The sequence below is a fragment of the Embiotoca jacksoni genome, unplaced genomic scaffold, assembly GCF_022577435.1.
Source record: "Embiotoca jacksoni isolate LCO1_2020_lvr unplaced genomic scaffold, fEmbJac1.0.p SCAF_8, whole genome shotgun sequence".
Taxonomy (NCBI): domain Eukaryota; kingdom Metazoa; phylum Chordata; class Actinopteri; family Embiotocidae; genus Embiotoca; species Embiotoca jacksoni.
The window spans coordinates 18826380-18852186 of record NW_027185436.1 but is presented as its reverse complement, the minus strand read 5'-3'; the positions used below and the strand labels follow the sequence as shown (position 1 = coordinate 18852186).

General features: G+C 40.2%; 1 protein-coding gene across 5 annotated transcripts; it reads left to right on the top strand.

The window, feature by feature from the left end:
* The first annotated feature begins 9028 nt into the window (after positions 1 to 9028).
* On the top strand, positions 9029 to 20305 carry angptl2b (angiopoietin-like 2b). 5 transcript variants are annotated; one of them, XM_069138855.1, is made up of 6 exons: positions 9029 to 9338; positions 9458 to 9643; positions 14148 to 15073; positions 17090 to 17283; positions 18246 to 18516; positions 18639 to 20305. In XM_069138855.1, the coding sequence occupies exons 3-6, from the start codon at positions 14173 to 14175 to the stop codon at positions 18836 to 18838; spliced, it is 1566 nt and encodes a 521-aa protein (XP_068994956.1). In that variant the 5' UTR covers positions 9029 to 9338; positions 9458 to 9643; positions 14148 to 14172; the 3' UTR covers positions 18839 to 20305. The 5 variants fall into 5 exon arrangements, with proteins under 5 accessions (XP_068994956.1, XP_068994955.1, XP_068994957.1 ...); XM_069138854.1 differs by having other exon boundaries at positions 9430 to 9643; XM_069138856.1 differs by lacking the exon at positions 9458 to 9643.
* The last annotated feature ends 5502 nt before the right edge of the window (positions 20306 to 25807 follow it).

Genomic DNA, 25807 nt, shown 5'->3' with positions numbered 1-25807 from the left:
GTGGATATCATTAAATTTGTCAACAAGAATTTAGCACTAGTATTAAGGATTTTGTCAGCTGCTTGAGGTCAAGTATCATTTGTGAACGTGGAAATTTCTGATTTCACAAGCTGTCAAGGCCACCTAGTTCTATAATTATTTCTGGTCAGTATGATGGCAGTAAGTCAGAATAATGGAGAGCTTTCTGTAGACCAGGCACTGATTCATTCCCCTCCTCTCCACACTCTTCACAAATATAGTTTGTGAAATGTAACAGCTGTTCTTGAGGTTTGCAGTGTTCCTAAGTCACTTTGTGTTATTTTTTTCCCCTTTAATTTATCACCTTAGATCAACCCACTAAAAATAAATAATAATGGAAATATATAAAAAGCATGCTGTAACTTTCAATCCTAGTACGCTTCAGAGCTCATTAGTGGGGTAAGTGATTAACCCAATACATTCAAACTCTTAACAAAATTGCCAAGAATCTAATATTCACAGCGGGGTCAATATTTATTGTGGGGTCAAGCAAACACACATGCTTTGTTGAAACACAGGGATGGAAAAGGCCACACTTGACTGAATCTGGTCATATAAACTGGAGCGAGTATTCCCAGCGAGTTTCAGGTCAATGGCTTTCAATTGGAAACCTGCTCAATAAATGAGAATTTTTCTAATAAAAATGCAAAAATGGATAAAATTGAGAACAAAAGGCATGATTCATGGATCAGTTTTGGTTTGTGTCATTTATTAGTTTGCTACAAAAAAAAATTATACGTTCATACAGTACATGGTAATAAATGGTTCAGTTATTTGCATTAAGTTAAAAATGTGTATGTTCAGTTCTGTGATTGCATTTTTAAATCTTAGATTTCAGTGGCTTGCTTGGTTTCACACTTGTTATCAGCAGTTTGCAGTCTTTGAGTGCATTACCCGATTTCATCAGATAGTTTTAATTATTGCATTTTATTACATGTTAATGGAAGAGTTCCAGCTCTTTTCATCACTGGAGCTCTAACAGACTACTAATCAGCAGACCGATCCTTTCCCACCAAGCATCAGTGTACAAACATTGTTCTGTATCCAAAAAACTACCAAGACAACCCTTCTCAGGATCAGGGTCAGAGCAGTGTGTGTAATGATGTCTGAAAAGTGAAAACAAAAACAGTATACTGTCCTGCCTGATGTGCATATCACGAAACATCTACTTATGACGTAAAATGGCCGGCAGGAATATTGGGTTTTCAGTGGGCATGGGTTTCTGAAAAGGGAACGTCTGTCCCGTATTTGGACAAACTGGGGTCAACAGACATGCTTTATGATTCTTCTTCCCATATGTTTATGTGCTCGTTACATGCAGCATGTGTCATATCCTTGCAGTATTTCCAACAAGGTAAATCTTATCGACCATGGACATAAATGTAAATTCACCAAAGACTGAAGTGGTATAGCAAAATATCCTCACTGCAAAAAAAGCACGTACAAATACCCAAGCAATACCCAGCACTAGTCCAACATGAGTCCTTGGTATAAAAGTAGTAGCCTACTATTTCTCCGATTAAGTGCTGTAATTGATTTTTTTCACACAGGAAATCGTCACACAAATTCAAGATAAAGATTAAAACTGCAAGCAGTGATATGCGGGCCCTCGCACGCTGCACGTCGGGGATCCATCGGGTCGGGGCCGCCGGCTCCCCGACGTGCAGCACGCGAGGGTCCGCATATTCCCCTTTGCAGTTTAAATTTTTTTCTCGATCTCGTTCCTTATTCTTCTTAAAAAGAAATTGCCTTTTTTTGGCGTTTGGCTTTTCAAAAACTCATGAAAGTTGGTGCCTGACGCATGTGCAAAGTTTCGTGAGGTTTGGAACATAACATAAACGTTCAACGTTCATTAAAAGTTCAACTTCCTGTGTCACGGCGAAACATCAAACTTAGCCGCATATAGTATATGGCTATATATACTACATATATACACAATGTATTTTTGGATAACTTTTTCAAGTTACACAATGAAGAAAAAGTCTCTTTTAGAATTTTGTTTTTGTTTGAGTTCTATATTGTTGTTGACCTTTGGTTTGTGGTATTAGTATGACTGCATGTACAAACCCAAACCTGTGTGGCTTACCCCTAGAGGGACTCGCCTTAGGGGGACTCACCCCCTGTGAACCACGTGGCCTTACCCTTAGAGGGAGTCGCATTTGAATGAATATTTATTTATAGTATGGCTTTTATATCACATTTTGAACACCATGCTATAATATGACTTTTGGGTCACTTTATGGCCGCCATGCCACGGGCACACCGATTGTCGAAACCGAATTCTTATGATAACTTCAAGTCAAAGTTAAATTTCAAGTCGGTCTGACAAAATCTGTACGAGGACATCGTTAAAGTACAACGTGCGAATCGCCAAAAATGGCAACTAAATTCAAAATGGCAGACTTCCTGTTGAGTTGACGTAATGGTGCAGTGTAACTTTTTTGTACGTCTAGGTGTGATACACATGTCCACCGATTTTCGTACATGTACGTGAATGGAGCCGCCGGGGCATCTGTGTAGGGGGCGCTAGCGACCCAATTGGCCACGCCCACTCGCGACTCCACTAAAATACAAAATTTGTCACCAGGAGAGATTTTCTTTTCCCAACTTTCATGAGTTTTTGAATATGATGAAGCCTCCAAAATTGCATTTAAACTTTCAGGATGAAAAGAATAATATTTTTACGAATAACAATAGGGCTTTCGCACCATCGGTGCTCGGGCCCTAAATACAAACATGTTCTTGCACCAAAATTTCTTAAATCAGGATATCCCCATAAACACCATAAAGTTATGACTTCATGCTTCCCGAATGCTACTCGTGCATTAGGCCGTATTGTAAAGCTTTACGATGTTTAAAGTCCGGCTGAGCCTGGGGTTTGGGGGTGCTTCTGCTGCCATCAGTAATTCCATAAACAGCAAGAGAATGAGCTATGGTCTACCCTGAGGCAGGGTGCCGTTCCAGTCTTTCTCCAGGCTCTTCTTAACCCAGAACTTCAGCCATTAAAGCTAGCAGACCTGAACCAAAAAATACAGCTACAGAATACACCTTGTTCTCTCGAGCCCAGAGGCTGAAACCAGAAAACAGGAAACAAGCTATGACTCCTGCGTTAACACGAATTTAACCCATGTCACACCTGGTTTGTTCAAAAATGATACTCTTTCCTAATAAACGTCCAATAACCTCAGAGAGGACCAATATGATGACATTTAAAGAGTGACTGGTGCTGCTGTAAAATAAATCTGTCACACAAACATGTGGGAGGATCGTATTAAATGTAACAGGGATCCAAGATTCTTCATTTGCTCCAACTGTGACTTGAGGATGTTATCTTTCCCTGCTAGAAGGGAAGTGTCTGACAATTACTAAACAGACGGTGTGCTGAGAACATTACACCAAAGCTAGGACATAAATTACTGTATAATACGCTGTATTTTCCATACTAAGACATTTTTTTCGGGAATAATTTGTATTTGCACAGGCAATGGTCATTGGTCTGAAAAAGTAGGTCAAATATGCTGCTGAATAAATCCATAGTCACAAACTTCACCGTGAACAGGGCTTTTTGAAACCTGAACTCTACTATTGACAGCCTCCAATGATGACAGAGCTATATGTGTAATATTGGTGGAGAACATCTGCCAATAACCTTTCAGCTACACCTTAGGTCACACGTCGTTATATTTTCAAGTTGATCGTATGGCTTTGTTTGTTGTTCTCCTCTGCTGCCATGGATGCCAAATCACAGCACCTGGACAAGCCTTCACCCTCTTGAGTGTGTTCCTTTGGATTCTTTCCAAATGATGTATAGGAGGCCAGACTTGTAAGACATGTCTGGAAACCATACAGCAAGTCTAGAGCACTCATGAAAAATAGGTAATGTAAACTTGATCTTTAAATTACACGCTACGAGGCACGATGTCAAAAGTAATAAACGTAGGATATTGAGCTGGTTTGCGGTTTAATGCTGGTTAAACTGGCTGCAAAAGGATGAACAACAGGGAAACTTTGCAACTTCTGAATTGTTAAACATTGGTCACACGGATGCATATGTGGGCAGATGTTCTAATGTTATTTGCAGCATTGTTGGCGTTACACCGTTAAATCACTGCATAAATTTCAGACGAGGCCACACAGGCTGCTCATGCTTTCAACATCAGACTAATGAAGTCTGAATGAAATCCTGTTCCTCTGAATTCTCACACGTTCCATATTTACTGGTCTCGTTTGGTGGTTTCTGCAACAGTTGGGGTGTGCTTGACAAAATCCTGAGCCAGTCCCATTCGTTCCACTCAGATCATAAAACAAAAAATTTTCCTCCCAACAGAATGACTGTTGTAGGTCTAGCCACGAGGAACAGTGAGTCCTGCACAGCAAGGCCATGGAATAATTAAACAAACTCTTTCCATGCCACATCACAGAACAAAAATATGAAAATAACTATTTTGATACTTTGATTCATTATATAGCCAGACAGACATCACATAAAAGGCCTACTGCTGCAACAGTTTACAAAAGTGAATTCACAGTTGTAATGAGCTTTTCAATCAAAGATAGATAACAAACATCAAGCAACAGTAGGCCAGGGGTTACAAAGGTTGATACAGGTCACACGAAAACCATCCATCATAGCTGGAGACACGCTGGCCTGAACATACCCGTGTTTAAACAAAGGTCACTATGGAGGCACTCATGTTCGGCACACACACACACACACACACACACACACACCGAAAGCCATAAACACAAGCTCTTTACATCTGAACCCAATTATGAAAAATATAATCTGGGTTAAGCTTAATAATATTAGAATATTACAGAGCATATATCAAAGAAATTGAACAACTAGTAGTACTGATCATCTGAATTGACCTGTGGACACGTGATTTTAAGTGCAGATGTTTGCGTGAATGCCAACCAAGGCTAAAAGTAACTAATTGCATTTATAGCTGTTAAACTAAGTATATTATGTTACTTTGAGTATATTACTTATTTTACTTGCATGTATAACTTTCAATGGAAAATACATCAATTACAAACATCTTCCCTCTAAAACTATATACAGTTCATCTTAGTAAATAACAGCTAGTCAGTAAACAATAAAATATTGAGTAGTTTCTACTTTTTCTATTAAAACAATCAAGTTTGAACTCTTTTTAAAAAAAAAAAAAAAAATTATTTGGGAATTTGTACCACTAAAGTACAATGAGGTAGTCAGAGGGTGATTTTTGTTAAGGTTCAAATCTTAAAGGTTGTTTTTTTGTTTTGAAATTATTTTGTATTATTAATTCAAGAACATAAAACTGCAACAAGGGAATTGTTATCATGTTATGTCAACGATGTCATCATGGTTTGTCGTACGTCGCTGTGGTCAGGACTCAACTTGAATACATGGTGCATGCTGTACCAAGCGAGATGTCAGGGTGCTCCCCTTTTTCTTGAATTTACACTATTCAAACGTGATGCATTTTCCTAAATAAATGTGTTTGATCAAATTACAACAAACCTACTAATTTACTGCAGGGAAAACCTGGAGCCAGGTAGTAGAGCCAGGAGAAAACAGGAGTGCAGCTGAAAGCTTTGGCCCTGTGGCCCACAAATGTGTAAATCCCACTTTAACATACTGACTTTTTCTATTCTGGTATTATTTTGTACTTTCTTGGTACTTTTGTCTAATCTGCTTGTACATTTTTTAGACTCCATCTGTCATTGCTCAGGTGAAACCTGTTAGTGTCTGGCTTCTCATACTGGAATTTAATTCCACAGCATGCTACTAAGATTTCATACATCCAGTTGCCTCTAAAGCAATAAAAACTATGATGTCATGCTTTTCCTTTCAGTTCTCAAGGTTGTTGCCAAAACATTAGCTCATGGAAAGAAAAATTCTGTGCTGTATATCCATTATTCTAAAGCCCTCCTAGTTACTAGTTTTCTAGTATTTCTACCAAAGTAGGGCACTGCCATACTCCTTCAACCATAGCTGTCCTAAAGGAACAACATTCAGCATCAGGGCAAATCATAAATTGCAAGGATAAACTGTTTTTATCCTTTAATCTTTGAAACACTTGAAAACTAAAATTCTGTGCTGATCTGAAAAAGCTGTGTTTGATGCACAAACGTGATGTAGACACGCCATTGTTTTGCAAGTTGTTTTCAATAATATTACAATCCAATAGTTTAGTGACCTTTGTGACTTATTAAGATGAACAGTGACTTCCATGAATCTGACATTTATTGTACAGTAGTTAAACCTGTTTATATCATTTAATGGATGCAGCAAAGACTATTGGAATAAATATCATTATAAAGGACTTATCCACTATTAAAACCTAATTCTACTTGTATGTATTCATTCATCTGGTCACAAATTCTACTCATAACAGAAGCTTTCCTGCTGCTAAACCCAATGTACTGGTAAACTGCCGGACAGCTCTCTCAACATGTTCATTCATTCCCCACCATACCAGCCCATCTGTGAAACATTTCCAACTTAAAGTCACTTTCCCATGTGGTGCTAGCAGCTTTAAAACGCATTGATTGGTTACCATTTCAGTGTGGAAGTAACATTTTCCTCTGACATATTGACGATCCGGTGTTCCTCCACCTGCTGGGGATTAGACGTGGAAAGAGAACTAATCACTGCTCCGACACCATGGTTTCGGATGAGACTCAATGAGTCACCCAAAACACTAAAAAGCCCTGTCACTCACACGCTTAGCCACAAAGTCAGCCGCAGCTGTTATATAGGAGTGGAAAGAGAAGCAAGAGGGTATAAACAACCGAATAACAGTTCAGTATTACATGTGACACGCAGGAGTGTAAGTTTAAGCACATTTTCTTCGATCAAAAGTCTCTTTAAGGGATTAGTTTGTCAAATGAGTCTGGCCTAATACTGGATGTTACGAAATAATTGTGTTCACCTCTTGCCAGACAATCGTCTTCTGCCAGGAATTTTGTCCCGTAAAGCCAGTAGTACATTCTCGCTGTGTCATCAGGGGAAGTATTTAGAGAGTTCCATTCACTGAAGGAAGAAATTAAATTAACAGTGGAAGAAATCAAATTCCAAACTGCACATGATCTGAAAAAGAAAAAAAAAAAAAATCATACATAATTGTGGAACTAATAGAATCCTTTATGTAATATCCACAGGACTATGCTTGTTTTGGTGATGAGGTTCTTCATCGATAATTTCTTTCTTGGAATCTACAGTCAGCTGCTGCTTGTTGCTCCTCAAGCACTTAGTAGTTGACAATATTTTCCTTGACGTGCTACTAAATGATGCCTCGAGGATCACAGTGACATCAGAAAGTTGAAATGTTACCTATTGCAATGAGCTCTTCTAGTCTTACTGGATGTGGCTCAGAGTGCATTGGAACATTTCCCCCAAAACGGCCCGTATTATGACTAGAACATTCCGTGATAAAAACCACATGAATGCAAACTGTACAACAGCTTGGATTTCAAGAATGCACTGAGGCCAAAATTTGAATCTATATGCTTAAAGGAAACTATGCATAATGTAATAATACAATGGAAAATGTTGATTGTTGAGAAGGAAGGCAGCAAGGGCACCTATGCAGTTGAATACGTACTAAGAAGCAAAAACGGGGTTCATTTGAGGGATAAATTCATACAAAAAGACTTCAGCTACTCACTTGTACACCACTTGTGCACCTTTGTTCAGAAAGACTGAACTTCCTCTGGAAACGTACTACTAATTTAAATGCCTGTTGTTTAACTCTTAAAAGAAAGTGATGTAGCTGAAACTTCATTAATGTCTTCCCCGTTCCCTTGTATTCTTTTTATATGCATCCCAACACTTTGTGATTCCAGTCAACACCTAAAAGTTCGTAACCATCTGTAACATATTTAATCTTTTATACTCCAAAGGGGAATCACACATCCTGTGAATTGTAAGACAAACTGCACAGCAAACGTTAACTTTTATTAAACACAAGGCCACAATAAAACACTGAAGAACATGTTTGCACGGTCCTTTGACATATAGTGTAGAATAAAATGGTAGCATAATAAGATGACTACTTTGAAGGTGCAGAAATGATGCCTGAATTTTATTTGCTAGGGAAAATAAAAGGCTAAAAACAAGCAACCGATTGAGAAAGTTGCCCTCCTGGTGCTACTACAACTTGGGTCTAAACAATTTAATTTCAATAGTTTACAGAGCAGCTAATACCAGATTAAGAAATAATTTTAATAGCTCCTAGAAATGGGCAAATTCCTATGAAAATAAGCCATCTGAACTTTCGCTGAACCTTGCTCTGACTTGAAAATGATTAAATACTATATAATCTTCGTAGAAATAGGAAACCCAATGACAACATTATTGGCTGGGCAAAAACATGACTCTTATTGAAAACAGGAAGACAACACAAAAACAGAAGCCAAAAAGGCAACAGAACCAAAAGCCCCCTCTTTGCTTGGGGAATTGGCAGCACTGTCCATGCTCAGACAAGACGTGTTTCATATCCTCTTGTCCACCAAAATACATGGACACAAGTACCACTTTTGAAGTCATAGCATAATTAGCCACTCTGCAGTGGGACTTAGTTCATACTGCAGAGATCCAGCAGGTTTCAGAAAGATCACCTCCAGACTATAAACCAGGGTCAAATACCTGGATCTGCTTCCTGTCTGCCAGTCTTTTTGTCTCTCTCTCCCTCCCTCTCTCTGGACAAGTGTTCATTCACGCCCAATTAGGATCTGATCAGTGTGACATCACTGCTGTCCACCACTAGAAGAGCCATGCAACCCAAGCCAGAAATAGTGGTGGTGGTGAACCAGTGGTCAGGGGGCAGGGGATTGGAAATTTGAGTAGTACACACGTGCCTGTGTGTGTGTGTGTGTGTGTGTGTGTGTGTGTGTGTGTGTGTGTGTGTGTGTGTGTGTAGCTTGTGTTGTGCGGATCTCTTTTGTGCCATGGGGAGGAGGGGTGGAGAAAGAAGGCTGTTGCTTTAAACAAGAATGTGTTCATTTTGAGGGAGAGGGGGAGGCTCTGCCTACTGAAACACTGCTAGAGGACTTTTCATCATTTAAAAGCACCAAGGAGAAAGAGAGAGAGGGAGAGAGAGAGAGAGAGAGAGAGAGAGAGAGAGAGAGAGAGAGAGAGAGGTGCAGTTGAGAGAGACAGCCTCTTAGAGCTGTGAGGCAGAAGTGATGGATTCGGCCCACAGAAAAGTGACAGTCTTCTCTTAACAGGCCACAGGCAGCACACATCCTGCCCTGGACTCTCACCGTTTACCAGGAAACTACCTCCTTCATCCATCTACAGTTGCCTCCTGAAGGTGTTCCAACTTTTTCAGGTGGATTTTGGAACAATCTACTGAATGTTTGCTGAAGAGTGTCTGCCAAGTTGAGCTTCTGTTGGGGCTAATGACAGTCTTTTAATCACAGGCTTTAAAACACCACTACCTCTCCACAGCTGGAATGGACTAAGGTGACAAAGAGTGTGTAACAAGACAGGCAGTGCGCAAAGAGGGGGAGAGGAAGACGCAGGGGTGCAGCTTTCACACACTTGGGATGACTTTCTACCAAGAGAATCTTCAAACAGCTCTGGCAGGAGGGCAAGGCAACTGAGGGAGCCTCATCAGTACTGTGCAGTTATCTTGTAAGCATTAAGTAAGCTTGTCTCATTTATATTTGTATCTCTTTAACAAGGACAGTGCATGTGTGCATTAACTAACTAACCTCAGATCACTGCATTTATGAATTGTCCTCACTTGTAACAAGTAATCTTACAGAGCAAAAATTTTGACCTTTTCTTGGTGTGAGACAAGTTTTTAGTGAGCTCAGAATTAATCAACTCATTTTTTAGTTGAGCTCTTACTTCTGTCATTTTGTTAGACAAACTGAAGTCAGACTTTGGATGTTCACTCTGAAGGAAGCCGCTGTACTTCAAATAATAATCTTAAATTCAGCTGCCGTCATACAGCATCTGTTGTCTGACTCACTGTTTGGTGCCAAGCAGTAATTCTACTTTATGATGAGTAACTGCACTCTGACTGATAGATTTGGCCAAGGGGGGTTAATTCAGCACAGGGGGATGCTGGAGAGTGAGCCTTTGAGGCTAGTAAAGTGCTTCTTTGCTACTGGTAAAAAAAAAAAAAAAAAAAAAAACACTCAGCTTGTCAAAACAAAGAACCCCAAAAGTGTAATATAAAGACACTTTGGCAGTGAAGAAGGTCTGAAGCATGTTATATGCAGCAAGCGCCATGTATGATACATGCTGAAAACAAAATTTCTTTCTTATTATTCCCAAAAAACTATTCACTTCTAAAACGTGTTTTTTTTGTTGTTTTTTTTTCAAAAAGATAAGCTTATTATGTCGAGGAGATGCAGATTCAGGATGTTCCCCTGAACTCAAGAGGCCAGGGAAGTAAGCGGTTGAATCCCGTCTTTGTTTCTGTTGCCAGACTGGTGTTTGGATAAGGGGGCTTTGAGGTAGAATGCTGAAACTTATCGAAACAATTCCCAAGACCCTCTGCCTCCCTGTCTGAGATCACAAGCGAGGTACAGAACTGCACTAAGCAGCGAGAGACGCAGAACAAAATCTACATTTTTTTTTTTTTACCATCACACTGCGCAGGTAGAGTGGAGGTTAATCATGTTACAAATGTCATGTTCCACGCCTACAAGGATTACATGCTTGAGGAAAGAATGAGGTTACCCTCAAGGTAAAGTAATAGTGCAGATTACTATGAGCAAATTGAATTTGACTCTGATCCAACACATATTGGGTGTCATGCAGGAGACTCAGCCAGTTCTCAGCAGAGTTGGTGCTAATTTGAACATGCAGCACAAAGCCGCCCTGCAAAGTGTGCGCTTCGTTTTGGCTACCGACGAATGAAGTGCTGTGTAGTCCTGTTGTGATCTCCTGTTGTGAAGGATGATGAAGTGATTGTGAAGCATTCACACAGAAAGTAGGACACCGAGAATGAATTGGGTCAGTAGATACAGTATGTCTTATAGGTACGGCGGGGATAAAGAGGGGGTTGTGGTCTACATCTAGAGGATCTAGCTCTCTCTGTCTGCCACTGCCATTGACTCTCCATGTGAGTATGGCAGCTCACTCTAATGAGGTGACGAAGAATGTAAGGAATGCCCTGCTCATGCTGAAATGAGAGGGGCTGGGGTGAGAGACATCAGCCAGGCTGAGCAAGGCTGCCCACCTTCTAATTAATATGTGCTGAGCATGACCAAAAAGGCTGGAGAGCAGTGCTGGTCAGAGACACGGTGACCTAACCGCTGCACCCGCCTATCACACTTCATTTAACATTGAGTAAAATCCAGAAGGCGGAGTCGTGTAAACACAGACTTGCCACCTGAAGACAGTAAAACCAAAACATCTTGGTGTGAAGCAGACTTGAAGAAATTACCTAAGAGGAGCTGCCAATCATAATACAATGAGAGGGGCTATTCACTGCACTTCAGTCAATTGTTTTAGGCCCTGAGCAGAGCAGATGTATGTGACACTTCTCAACAACAGTCAATCTCTGCAGCTATTGGCCGGTCAATAGCAGTTTGTCTAAGTGAACTGGTTTTAGGACAATAATGAGGCACAGGGGTTGTTAACAGCGAAGACGGAGACCCCGAAGAAGGGCCTGTTCCCTCCAGCCGATGGGTTAATAACAGGCTGTCTCTCTGCAAGGGCAGATGGGTCCCTGGGAGAGTTGAGCCCAGCAAGTGTTGCTATTTGAAAACACACATTAACGGAAAAACCCTCACAGACATGCACATACCGCATACACTGAAAAACACACATTTCATCACAAGCTGCAAGCAGTTTTCCCCCTTCAGCTTTGAAGTGTAGTGAAGCCTAGAGCAGGAGATTCCAGGCTAACGACGTCCAAAATGGGACTCCACTGCAGCAGGGGTAAATCACACGGCATTTCTCAAAGACAGATCTCATGTTCCAGGGGGAGAAACCGCAGGAGCCACTCGCCAAATACCGTCATCAGCCCATTACAAGGACAGGCTCTGAGCGACTCTATTATCTTGGTATGGCTTTATTTGTAAGCTATTATTAGTGATTTCTTCAGGGCTTGATCTATACGATTTTAAGGTAATTTCAACGATGACTGACAAGTATCTATTTGCATAGTGAGAAAAATATTTGTGACGCTACAATCTCTGCATCAATCAGCATTTGCAGCGGTGACGTCATAGAGCCTGGGCTTTGTTAGCAGGATTAGTGCCATGAAAGACTTCATGCTATGCTGACTGAACATAGTTTCATGGTAAATTTGAAACAGAAAGTGCACTCCTCTTTAGTGGTTTTAGGTGCTGCTTGAACAGAATACAAAAATACCTCAGACAGTCAAATTCCATGGGGTTTTTTTTCCTGGCAAGCTCAACGATCAAAAAGACAGTTTAGGTAAGAGAAAGGTGTGCAGAAGACCTTTTCTATGCAAGTTTTTTTTTCTTTCCCAGTAGGAAAAAAGTGTTTAAACATTCTAGACAGATAAAAATGAGAATGGTTGAATGTGCCAGGGGTCATGTTCTTGGAGAGCGCTGCATTTCTCTTCTCCATGTCTCCAACCTAATGTGCTGGCTGCACGCCCGGATTAACAAGACAAAAACATTTTTGCTCTCTTCCCAGTTTTCTGCTCAACATTATATTGTAGGTTATCTTTCGCACCGAGGTAAGCTATGAAAAATGTGTGAGGGAAGCGCTTGTAAAATGGACAACCCTGACGCCTCTCTTACGCAGGCAATATAGGCTTCTCTATAATGCTTTATGATTAGACCGGCCCCTTCTGACTTTGGAGAGGCGGTACACAGGACCCCTCTGTAATCCTATATACAGCAGCTTTCAATTAAGGTGCCCCAGGAGTTCAAGGCCTTGTTATCCTTACACAGGAGTTACATTCTCCTCAACATTTAGTGCCATCTCGTCTGCTTCTAATAACACCACATCAAAAAACTGCCAGCACTTATTTTTCAAATAAAAATAAAATTGAATTCTGGACCAAACAATTAATCATCTCAATCTTGTGAACTCTTGAGGAAAGGGTTGTGCCACAAAGTCTTGTTAGAAAGAAAACTGAATTTTAGAGAGACTGTTACCAAAACAGGGATATATCAGATTTTACCAGGGATTAATGTTATGTAACATCCATCATACTTCGTCACGCTAAGTGGTTTAAGTAAGCCTTTAGTCTAACAGTCAAAATAGGAAACAGGCATGTTCGAAGTGGATACATAAATTCTGATTAATTACCCTTCGATGTCTGAATACAGAGTATTTCCTTATTTTGGTTAAGACAGGAGTGATGTAACCCAATCAATATTCAAACCAGTTGTTTGAATGGCATCATCTGTTGGTGTCTCAAATTTTCCATAAGCAACAATGTTCAGGCCTGCAGAGGGGAACAGACAGGAGTGTTTGTGTGTGTAAGGAACGAGCAATGGCAGTCACCCAAAGGGAACCTAAGCCAGGACAGCAAACTAAACTAAACCAGTAAATTTCTACAAGCAGTGTAACTGACTAAAGAGATCTGTACATCAATAGACAAAATAAATATTTTTCTTAGAGCCACTAAGGGGGATTAGTTTCAAACAGCATACTGCCTTTGATAGTAGAGACCTAATTAAAAAAAAAAAAAAAAAAACAGGATCATGGCCAGATGTATTGAATCAATTCACAGCAGTGTGTGCTTATGCCGGTGGAGATATGAAAAGTAGAGCAACCACAAGATTTCTGATTTATATATATTACACAAGAATATCATGTGGTTCCTGTCATGGAAAGTCGCAGCAGCCATTTTGGCGCTCAAATGGTCATGTGAGCAATTTCCTTTCAAATCTAATCTTTTTCAGTAGCCCAGATTTTTGACCTCCACCCCTACCACGGTGGAGATGTGTATGCACGGGGCTTCTGCCTGTTTCTTGCAGTTAATGAATGATAGGACCAGGGGAGCCTTCTTCTGGCCTCAAAAAGCATAGCAGTGATGGACTCCATTGAAGCCATGTCAAAACGAGGTTGCAGCTCAATCCTGAGGGCTTTTAACTGTAAAGGAAGGGACAATGTTTGAGCATAGGTATGCTCACACAGTCCTCTGTTTTCACGACAATGTGACCATGTTCTTCATTTTCTTACCCATTCTTTTCAGGCTTTGGTGAGTTGGACACTAACTCATGGAGCCCCCTTCAATGGTACTGCTGGGGCTCCTTCTAGTTTATGGACTAGCCAGTGGTATCCAGCAGACGCAGGGGAGCCCATCGGACAGCAGCCATGGAAGGACTCAAGAATTTGACAGCAGTGATGACGGTCTGGAGAGAGAGTTTCTCTATACTGGAAGGAGCAAACGTGCTCCAGCTGACCAGCAGCAGGACAAGTGTTCCTACACTTTCATTGTGCCTCAACAAAAAGTGACTGGAGCCATCTGCGTCAACTCCAAGGAGCCGGAGGCCATGCTGGAGAACCGGGTCAACAAACAAGAGTTAGAGCTGCTAAATGTGGAGCTACAGAAACAAAAGAGGCAGATCGAGACCCTGCAGCAGTTGGTGGAGGTGGACGGAGGTATCGTCAACGAGGTCAAGCTTCTGAGGAAGGAGAGTCGAAACATGAACTCCAGAGTCACTCAGCTGTACATGCAGCTGCTCCATGAGATCATTAGAAAGAGAGACAATGCCCTGGAATTGGCACAGATGGAGAACAAGATCCTGAACCAAACCTCTGAAATGCAACAGCTCACCAGTCGATACAAAGATCTTGAGCACAAATACCAGCACTTGGCTTCCTTAGCTACAAACCAATCAACACTTATTGCCATGTTAGAAGAACAGTGCCAGAGTCGACCTCCTCTCCGTCACGTCCCCGTTCCCCAGCCGCGGCCTCAGCCTCAGCCTCAGCCTCAGCCTCAGCCACCTCCACCATCACCACCTGTCAACAAGCCTTACCAGCCACCTGTCCTTCCACCACGTATCACCAACCCAATCAGCAATGAGATCCAGAGTGACCAGAAGTCTCAACCACCTCTTCTTCCAACGATGCCCACGGGTACACACAGCCCCTCCACCACTGACAAGCCCTCTGGTGAGTCCAGCAAAGTCCAATAGAAAAATGTGTCTTTGATGCACTCTTATCAAACACACCAGTTACCATCATAACCAAAAGATTGTGTGTTTAATCACTAATCACGAGACAACACTGAGTACCCATTCTTCCAGTCAATTTAAATATGACCCACACATTCCCAGAGCAAAGGACAAATGGTGAGAACAGAAAAGCTGTTGTCTGCTGCCTTTTGAGATGCATATCATTTAATTGCACTGATTTAACCCACACAAAAACACAAAGAATGGTGGTAGGGTAAATATGTGCGCCTAAATGTACATCTGGCCCTGAGCCCACTGGTCGTTTGAACGTGTTAGCAAAGTTAAAAACTGATGTGAAAAGTGTTTTGTGGGCTTGGTGGCAGTGGATAGTTGATTTTCGCTCCCTCTCTTTAGAAGACTTCTCTTTGGTGGAAAATGGTGGAAAAAAAACAAAAAAAAACAAGACCAAACCATTCCGAACATGACTACTGGGAGCTTTTTCCATTGGCATTTTGAGCTACCCTTTGCCATTTTCACTAGGCTTCATGTGAACAGTAGCCTTTGTACAGATTGTTTGAACGGAGGCAAGTAATTTCCTGCCCACATCCACGCAACTAACACCCAAAGACTTACATAAACCTTTAACACGAACAGAGAGCTACACAGCATAAAAGAACGAGGGAGGAAGAGATAGACGTGAAAGAGAAACAGAGAGAAAACACAGGGATGGAGTCAGCGAAAAACGGGGAGGGGTAAGTACAAACAGAACGAGATACCCAGAGTCAGTGATGTCATTTGTTCCAGTTGCACCAGGCAAGAATCAGTCATATGTTCCACCAAAGCAGCAGACTTTATCAGGCAGAACAGAGCAGGGCAGGGCAGGGCAGGGCAGCTCTCTGGGTTGTATCTGCTCAATGGAGACATTCCTGAGAGTAAAAAGATGGCTGAGCGCAGGTCATGAAACAGATATCATCCAGAGTGATTTCATAAAACCAAAAACAACCTCGAAAAGAGATTTGTATAATAACAAGTGCTTTGTTTCTTCTTTCATATGCATCCTCTTTTTATCTGTTGCACTGCTTTATTCACCTCTACCCCTTTGTGTGACCCCTTATTCTCTTTCCATTTGCCCTCGCTGCACTCAAACTCTTTGAAATGCGGGCCACTTGCCAAACGAACCAGGTGTGAAATTTTGGGAACTTTAAACACTTTCACAGCAAATTGTAGCAGGGGAGCCAGTTCCCCCATTAGTGTTTTTCCATATTTGCCCGGTTTGTAATTTTGGGTAAAGGTTTCAGTGATTTGCACCATGAAATCCAATAATAAATTGTCCTTGCAAAAAAAATGAACAAAACATTTATAGCATGAATAGTATTGCGCAGACTAATGCAGGATTGACGCTGCATTAGTGCTCTTCTCAGAGGTAGGTCAAATTTATTCCCCAGCTGCAAACAAGCAACACATCTTCATACATGCTGTAAAAGCTATCCTGCTAGTTCACACAGCTCATTGTAGTAATGCATAAAAAACACAAGCAACCATTAAATACACAGATTTACAGGCCTCATTAATTTAGTCTCGTAAATTCTATCTTCAAACTATGATGTGGAGGCTTAATAGGTGTGCCTCCACTGAAAATGATGTGTCTGCATAAAATAAAATACAAAAAGAACTAAGTATACTAATAATCCTGGACTGTAACGCATCATGGAATACTGAAACCTTATGCTACCGTTTCATCATAGAGCAGTCAGGATTCCCTTTGCCCTCATGCCAGTGTTTCTTTTGGCAGCACAACCGGCAGCCATTTCCACTGTGTGGGGAGCAGCCAAAGTCAATTCTGCTGTTAAAATGAGAGCCTCCGCTGAAAAATGGGATTCCCTATGACCAGGAATAATAACTCTTTGTGTCACCATGGATGTTTCCCTATTTCCTATTGTTAACTTTTTAGGCACTATTGCAGTTGACTGGGTTTTACATGCTGTACAAGTCATGTTGTAATTTTTCTGTTTAGGCCCCTTTAAGGATTGTCTGCAGGCTCTTGAAGACGGCCACACTGCCAGTGGCATGTACCTAGTGAAGCCAGAGAATGCCAACCGGCTTATGCAGGTGTGGTGCGACCAGAGACACGACCCAGGTGGCTGGACCGTGATCCAGAGGAGGGTGGACGGATCTGTCAACTTTTTCAGGAACTGGGAGACATACAAGGTGCGACAACCTCACACCGAATCAAGGACCTCATAGTTTGGAGGGAAGCTGGTGGCTTATGTAGGGTGTTTTGACACTAACCAGATGTGAACTGCTAATGAATAGGTGATTGTTAGGCTTTCAAAGTGTCTAATGTAGTCTCAGTCACAGCCTTATGACTCAGTAATTCCTGCAACATCCATTGGTCTTGTGAAATGACTTCACACCAAAAATAAAAACGTAAGGATATTGGACATAAATGTCAAATTTCTCAATGTCATCTGTGTTGCATTTCTGATGTTCTGGAAAAATACCCCTTTTTTTTTTTTTTTTCCTGAATATTGCATCAGAACAAATCTGATAAAGGGCTATGGAAAACGTGATTTTTACACAGGGGAACACATTTTCTTTATCTTTTGAATAGGAACCTCCTGCTACAGGGAGAGGGAGTACATGGAAAACATGTTCTCGCAGGCCAGCAATTCACAAGGGTCCTGATTAAATCTTAAGCTCAGGGCAACAACAGATATATTTCCAAGAGCCTAGCAAAAACATTTAAACCACATGAAATCTCAAGTTGCCTTTGTGCACTCATCAGGAGGAGTGTTTCCATTCTAAGTACCCCAAACCAACTTACAGTATGACCAGAGCCAGAAAAAAGGAGTAAGACCGCATGCAGCATGTTGAATTTCATACCAAATGCACTGCATCCTGCTGTGTTTTCAACAATAAAATAATACTGGAAATCTGGACACCTGATGCAAGCCATGAACTTGACTCTGAGGGTCCATTTATAGTAATGTTCCCTGACGATAAACAACCCCACAGAAGAGCTAAAACTCATAATTACCTCCAGAGCATGAGCAACGACCCTGAATCATCCCGCAGACATCCAAACTAACCGTTCAAGGCTTTTCAAAGAGCATTCAGAAAGGATTTTCTAATCGTACTGATAATGTTTTTCTTATCATGGCACTTCACAGCAAGGTTTTGGCAATATTGACGGCGAGTACTGGCTGGGTCTGGAGAACATCTACTGGCTGACTAACCAGGGAAACTACAAACTGCTGGTCACGCTGGAGGACTGGTCTGGCAGGAAAGTGTTCGCAGAGTACGCCAGCTTCAGAGTGGAGCCTGAAGCCGACTTCTACAAGCTCAGGGTGGGCCGTTACCATGGCAATGCCGGAGATTCGCTCACCTGGCATAACGGCAAACAGTTCACAACACTGGACAGAGACCACGATGCATATACAGGTACAAATTTCAGTGTTACATTTTTTTTTTAAACTGGGCACATTTTGGCAGATTCAAAACAATGACTCCACTATGTTTATACACACAGCCTAACTGTTTTATTTATTTTCCAATCTTAATAGGAAATTGTGCCCACTACCAGAAGGGAGGCTGGTGGTACAACTCCTGTGCCCATTCAAATCTGAATGGAGTTTGGTACAGAGGAGGACACTACCGCAGCCGCTATCAAGATGGAGTGTACTGGGCAGAGTTCAGAGGAGGAGCCTATTCACTAAAGAAAGTAGTTATGATGATCCGCCCAAACCCAAACACCTTCCACTAATCATCCACGGAACATATACTGTACTGTATTTCTCACAAAAAAAATCTTTACAGGCCTAATATTTTTTTTTTGTTTAATGGACTGGCGGCAGACCAAGTCAGATGACAAAGAGAAAGATCATGTTGAAAGTGCAATATCAAAACATCAGGGCGATACTGGTTCCCCTAACAATTCAACAAATGTGCGCTCCATTATTCAGTTGTCTGAAAATGTTACTCTTTAACATATGTCGGCTGGGTACCGAAATTGTATACGTTTATGGCACTGACCGAACTGCATCGGTACTATTTACTAGAGAAAAATACCTTGTCATTGGGAACCAATATAAGAACCTCGACTTCATCTACACTGACAAGTTTTCATATTTAGTTGCATAACTTTTGCTACGTTTACGCAAGCTCTCCCCATATATATATCCTCTACTTGGGTGGGCTACCCAAGTACGTAATCATTGTTTCAACTTACTCAACTAAATCTTACATTAGATTGTTTAATTTCACACGTGTGGAAGTGGCTTGCGCTGTAGTAACTGGAGGCTTTTGGATAGCATCTACTGATAGCGTGTGAGGCATTCAGGGAACAGCTGTTAATTGTACCTACGGAAAAGGACCTGGTTTACACTCTCCCCTTCTAAACTGCATGAAAACTAAAAGATTTGTACCATAATATGTAACATAGTTTTCATTTTCATAAAATGTTATTGATATAATTGGTATGGAAAAAAGTTTCGTTCATGAACTGGTATCAAAGTCAACCAGTATCGAACATTTTGAGCAATACCCAGCCCTAAACATATGAGACATTAAAACATGCTCATTGCTCAGGAGTTATTTAAAATAGACTTTGGCAAACAAGAACCTGAGGTGACACTGCCTTATTCGATCTGAGTGAGTAGCTTTGAAATAGGAACATTACAATATATATTTAGTATCCTACAAGCAAATGAGGTTGACACAGGAAATGTATCCAGTGACTATCATTTAATTTCATTCTAAATACATGTTTCAAATGTGTAAATTTATAGTAACAGTAACATTTATTGACTTGTAATACAGCCTTGATATTCTGGCCAGTTTTGTTAATTACAGTAAAATGTACTATACAGAATAGTGCCATTTTCTTTTCTAACACAAAACCCAAACTGTTAATATAAATACCTGATGTTAATAACAGTTTGATCCAAAAATATATATTTTTTTTAAATCAACTCATTAGTAAAATTTGAGGAGATAAATTCTCTTTTATGACTGGCATTTGTTTTAAATACTCGTTTTGAAATCTTGAATTTCTTGAACAGGTATCCACCAATTTGCTTGTATGAATCAAGCATTGTATTTACTGTATAAATTTAGTGGTTTATTGATGTCAATAGATCCAACACATTGCGTTTGTACATAAGACATTTGTAATATAATGTATGAAACTTGATACGTCACTACTACGTTGCAATAAAATATGTACAGCGTGTGTTTATCTCTTTATTTTCTATCTCTTGGCGTAAGACCATACTTAGTATAGTTAGTGAGCAGTCATAACTTCATTTGAGTTTATAAAGCTTATAAACGCTCAGAACATTTTAGGTCTGAGCGTGTTTTTGTAAAGCTAACAAAAACAAAGGGGGTGCAGTCTGAAATAACACCATCTGATTTTCTGACAGCAAGAAGCTTCTCAAATACATTGTTTAACTTGTGCAACATCATTTATCCATTGACTCTCAGTGACGACAGTCTCTTTTGCCAGTTTTCACTGGGGGGGCTTACAAGTTTGATCCTTGATAAAAGCTGAAGGTTTCTATTATGGTAACATTTAGTGTTTTTCTTTTTGTGATACATATCACACTTCTATTTTCAAGTTTCTGTCTCATGAGGAGAGGTGCTAAACTATTCACTGTTAGGATTATACCTTCACCTATCCCTGTGGGAAGCTACCCTTGGTTTATTAGCACTTTGCAAGGAACTTACTTTTCTATTATCTAATATGTAAATCAGATAAGCATGTAGGTCATTTTCTCTGTACATGTTTTTTTTAAAGCAACTTTGAGTAGTAAATAGCCCAAAAGGCCTAACGATTACTAAATGGTTCAACGTTACATTTCCCTCAGAATATTGAATCATGCTTGAAGAAAGCTTATAGGTTATAACACATTGATAATCGATTTCTTTTTTTTTTTTTTACAATATCAGATATGCTTTTTTGGATATTAATCATGAACAAAAATCTAAGTAAAACAATGCAAAACAAAAAATGTAAAGCTACAATCTCAAAGATCTCTGTTTCTGTCTCTTGATGGCAACTATGGTGATAAGCAGTAATTGCAGCTGTGTTTGTTTTACTTCACTTGTATGTTATACTGATATGAGACTAAATACCATCTTAGAGTTTGATATTGCAATATTGTGACATGGTGTAATTCTGGTCTATTTCAGTAAAGTGATGTCATTTTCTGAACCTACAAGACTGTTCTAGCTGTTCTATTATTTGCTTTTACACAGTCATATCCGCATTACTGATGATTATTTATCAAAAATCGAATTATGTAAATATTTTGTGAATGCAACAATAGTCATCACTACAATATCAGTGCAAAAATCAATAAAGGTATTTGGTAAAAAAAAATGGCTAGATATTTGATTTTGTCCATCTCGCACAGTCTTAGTTTTGACAAATTCAACAACTTGCCTGGAAAACATCAGTAAATAGGACATATTTTTGAACAACAAATAACATGATGAATAAGTACATAAAGTGTTTCTCATCACAAAGGCGAGAACTGGTTGCATAAAACCATGTTGCCACGAACACTATCAAGCAGCATTTGCATACAGAGTTCGCATCCCAGAGACTGAAAAATGAAATGTGACAGGCTTGTAAAACTAATGCATCCAGCAGTCCCCTCCACTGACAGCAAAAAAACACCTTTACTTTACGATGTGTCGATGACATTTCCAAAGACAGCTGGAAAATGAAGCAAAAATGACTTTACACTGCAATGAACCAAACTCCATTAATGTCATATATTGTCTCCAAATTGAAGTTTAAAGAGGTTTGACAGTTTAGAGAGCATTTGAAATCAATTTTGTGTGAATTTCTGTGACTGACAACTTTAAAGAGGATCTGAGATTGTCTTAAGAGACCAATTACAGACAGAGCAAAACGTTCTATGTCCTATTTAAATTCCTCTGCTCCAAAATGTACCATACAAGTCTTTTGTGCTGCCAAAGTAAAGATGTATGCTTATGTGATTGTGGCCAAAACACTTGTCCAGCATTAAACTGACAAACACTGACTGCTAAATCTGGCTAAAAGCCAAAAGCTAAAAAAAAAACTAAAGTTCTTCCCCATGACAAAAAGGCTGTGGACGGGACAAAGGAAGACATCCATCACAGTGACTGTCACTTTTGTCAGCTGTGGTTTTACTAAAGATGGATGGAATGGATGGATGTACGGTAAAAGGCACTTTGTACCAAATCCTTCGGTCTTCCCAATAGGGTCAACACTTTTTCATAGAAATTACATCTTAAAACCAGTTTAAGTCTGCTTTGTCAATTAGCCTAATCGTGGTAAAACAGAGGATGGTATTTCATCGTCTCCATAAACAGAGACGACAGACTCTTTGGATGCCGTGTGCGTCTGAGGACTCACCACGATGGAAAACCTTCAGTAAGGGTGGCCTGTTCAGCCCCCACTCCTCAACTAACATGGAAAACCTTGAGCTGACACAGTGCTCACTCAGCACAAAAAGAACCACATTTCCTGAGCCTTCAAACCTGAACCTTAAAACTGGCCTGTATTGTTGTTTCACATCTGTAAAAGTCTGTGTCCTTGTGCCGTTTTCAACTTTCCTGTGCTCCCACAAAGACATTTCACCTCATCGAATGAGTAACTGTAGTCATACCAAGAGAAACCACCGTACACATTTTTCGCTGGGGGCCTTAACCACAAACATTTTATGCTTTTACTGAGCCAAACAGATCCATCCACCAGGGAGCTAGCCATGCCACATAATTTGTAATTTACTGTTAATTATTAAAAGCTCTACTAAACATGATGAACAAATTGGAGTAAATTACGGGGCTGTCCGCACTCGTGTTCAGGATGTTGGAAGAGTTAACATCAAGCATGATGAAAGGGCTGCGTATGGGAAGGGACTTTTCCCACTACATCCTTTCCCCATTTTTCCACAGGTTGTGAAACAGTGTCACGCTTCAATCCGTTTGTGCAAGTAGCCAGTAAAACCATAAAACAAAGTTGAATCACATCATTTAAAAAAAAAAAAAAGGTCACATAATTATAGTGCACCGACGCTCACGTTTGCGCTTGCCTTTAACCAGTATCATTCCTTCTGCAAAGAAACATTCAACAAAACACATTTAACACCATCAGGAACCCAAAGTAAAATCACATCCATCGCTCTGTCATCATTTTCCTCTCTGCAGTCTCCTCTCAAATGTAATCGCCACATCTTTCTGCCACAACTCACCACAGACTGTCAAGACGTCTCGAGGTACGAGAGCTACGCTATCATTTCAGTGTCTGTCTCTGAAATCACAGCATGTCTGATATGCATGTAATGAAGCGTTCCATTGAGGTGACCCGACAGTGACTCGAGCAGAGCCCGACGTTCTCATTGTCTCACTGCAAGTCAGCAAAAACACAACTCTGTGCACTGTGGAATACCAAATAGTGAGATCCAACAACAGTCTGCACATTAAAAGGTTACCGACATCTTTTTCCAAGTCATTAATTCAAACCAATCCCCACTGCTGCTGTAAAATGATTGTGATGCATATGGGAGTTATTAGAGATGCATAAAAATAGAAAGGCGTAATAATGTGGCGAGGCTTCTCTTTTAGAGAATAATCACTTCATTGTTTATTACTTGCATAGTGGAACTATTGAATTTGGGGGGGTTTTCCGTTTTCCAAGAGCTCAGCATTTGAACTGATTTCCAACTGTGGAGATGTGCAGATTTCCTTATACTTTTACAGCCACATGCCACGACCACTGTTTCATGTTCTTCCAACATGTCTGCGAGTCCTCTGCCGGGACCTTTCAGAAAATCTCTCTGGGATCGACTGGAGGAATTTTCCTCAGCAAAATGGAAATGCTATTTTGTGAGGTTTTACTGCGGCTGTCACAACATAACTTTAATAGCAAGGCATTTTTACAAGAAGTACGTTGTATCCTTGAGAAGTGGACAGAAATACTTCAGTTTAGTACAGTTAGTTCGATTTCACGCCACGTGCACCCTGTGACCTTCAAGAGCCGAATTCTGCACACTGTGCAATTTCATCCCACATCTGGGCCTGTCACAATTATTACGTAATCGCCTGATTGCAATTATTTCATCTGACCGCAGCTATTTTGCTTAATCATTAGAATTGTTTCCATTCAACTGGTGTTTGAGGTTTGACTGTCGCTCTTTCACTGATGTCATTTGGTTGCGCTCCCTTCTTCTGCCGTGGTTTAAGGGCACATGAGTGGAGAATTAGCGGCCCCATGGTACATTGTTTATTTTGATTATTGATACCTAATTTCTTTCTATGTTTCAGTAATGAGATTTGTATTTTAAAGTAGTTATCTATGCAATATCTGCCCTGAGCAGTTTTTGGTTACAAAGCCTAAAAAGCAAACAGAAATGTCGTTTGTACGTGTTTGTCCCAATGTTCAATCATCATCTTCAAGGTGTATCATTAAACTATTATAAGGCTTATACTATAATGAAATGAAATGAACAGTAAAAGAAAATGATATCGCTAATTGCAATATTTAGGATGACAAATAATCGTCAACTAAAATTTCATGATCGTGACCGCCCTTCCCAGAGCCCTCTTTATCAATAATTGTACACAAATGCAGGACAAAAACACACAAATACAAACTTCAGTGTTACCCGCATTAGTTTGATCAAAATAAATAAATAATATATTCAGACAGTGAAGTGCAATCCCATTTTGCCTGAACAGAAAAAAAAGCACTGACCGTTGTGCCAAAAACTTCAAATACGACACAAAATGGATATGTTTGAAATGAGTGTTAAAATGTGACAACTGTGATAAATAAGACAGAAGTCAAATCTACCAAGTTCTCAAAAACATGTATTTCTTCCTGCTGTGCTTTGTTACATTTACATAATGCCGGTAAGAAACAAACTGTGGTCTAACTGCTCATCACAGAGACAGCAGCACACCAGGAGCCTTTAAGCCATTACTCGCCAGTGAGTCAAAATTACTGGGGCACGGATCAACTTTGATCAACAGATTGACTCGGTTTTCATAAAGGAAAATATGAACAACATGAACAGGCATTTTTTGGGAAAAGGAGTGGTTTCTCAGAATCTGACAGATGTTCCTCTCTCTCTCTCCGTCTCTGTCATGCCAACTTGGCGAGGCAGACTTACACTAACTTTCAAGTTTTAAATGCTTTAAAAGAACAATAATCAAACCGAATATACTCAGTAAAACAAATGTAGAGGTTTGTCTTTGGTCCCATTTTAACTGAGCTTCAGGATATCCATTCAGACATGTCTAGTTCTGAGTAAATTGTACAAATAAATGTTTCTTATGATTAAGCATTAGAGTGGCCTCCCATTAAAACTCATTTCAGCTGAGCACATTAAATCTTTTCATTTCTTTCCCTGGAATAGAAACATGGTAATTATCCAAGGTGAACAGATGTATTCTGCATGTGCTTTAATTACATTTCTCCTATTAATAGTATGAAAGGTCAAGATAAATGCCAAAACATTAATGGAACAATCAAAAGATTGAGGGCGTATTGAAGCTAGGAAGGTGTCTTACAACCGCCCTAACCCTCCAAATGCTCTGAATTCTGCCACGAAGGCAAACAAGTGATTAATTCATACTTCAAGTTTATGTAAGCTGAATTAAAAAGATTCTCCCACATCATGGCAGACATGTTTGCAGTTATGTCCGATGGCTCCTGGCCTTTTTCACAGCAAACATTTTG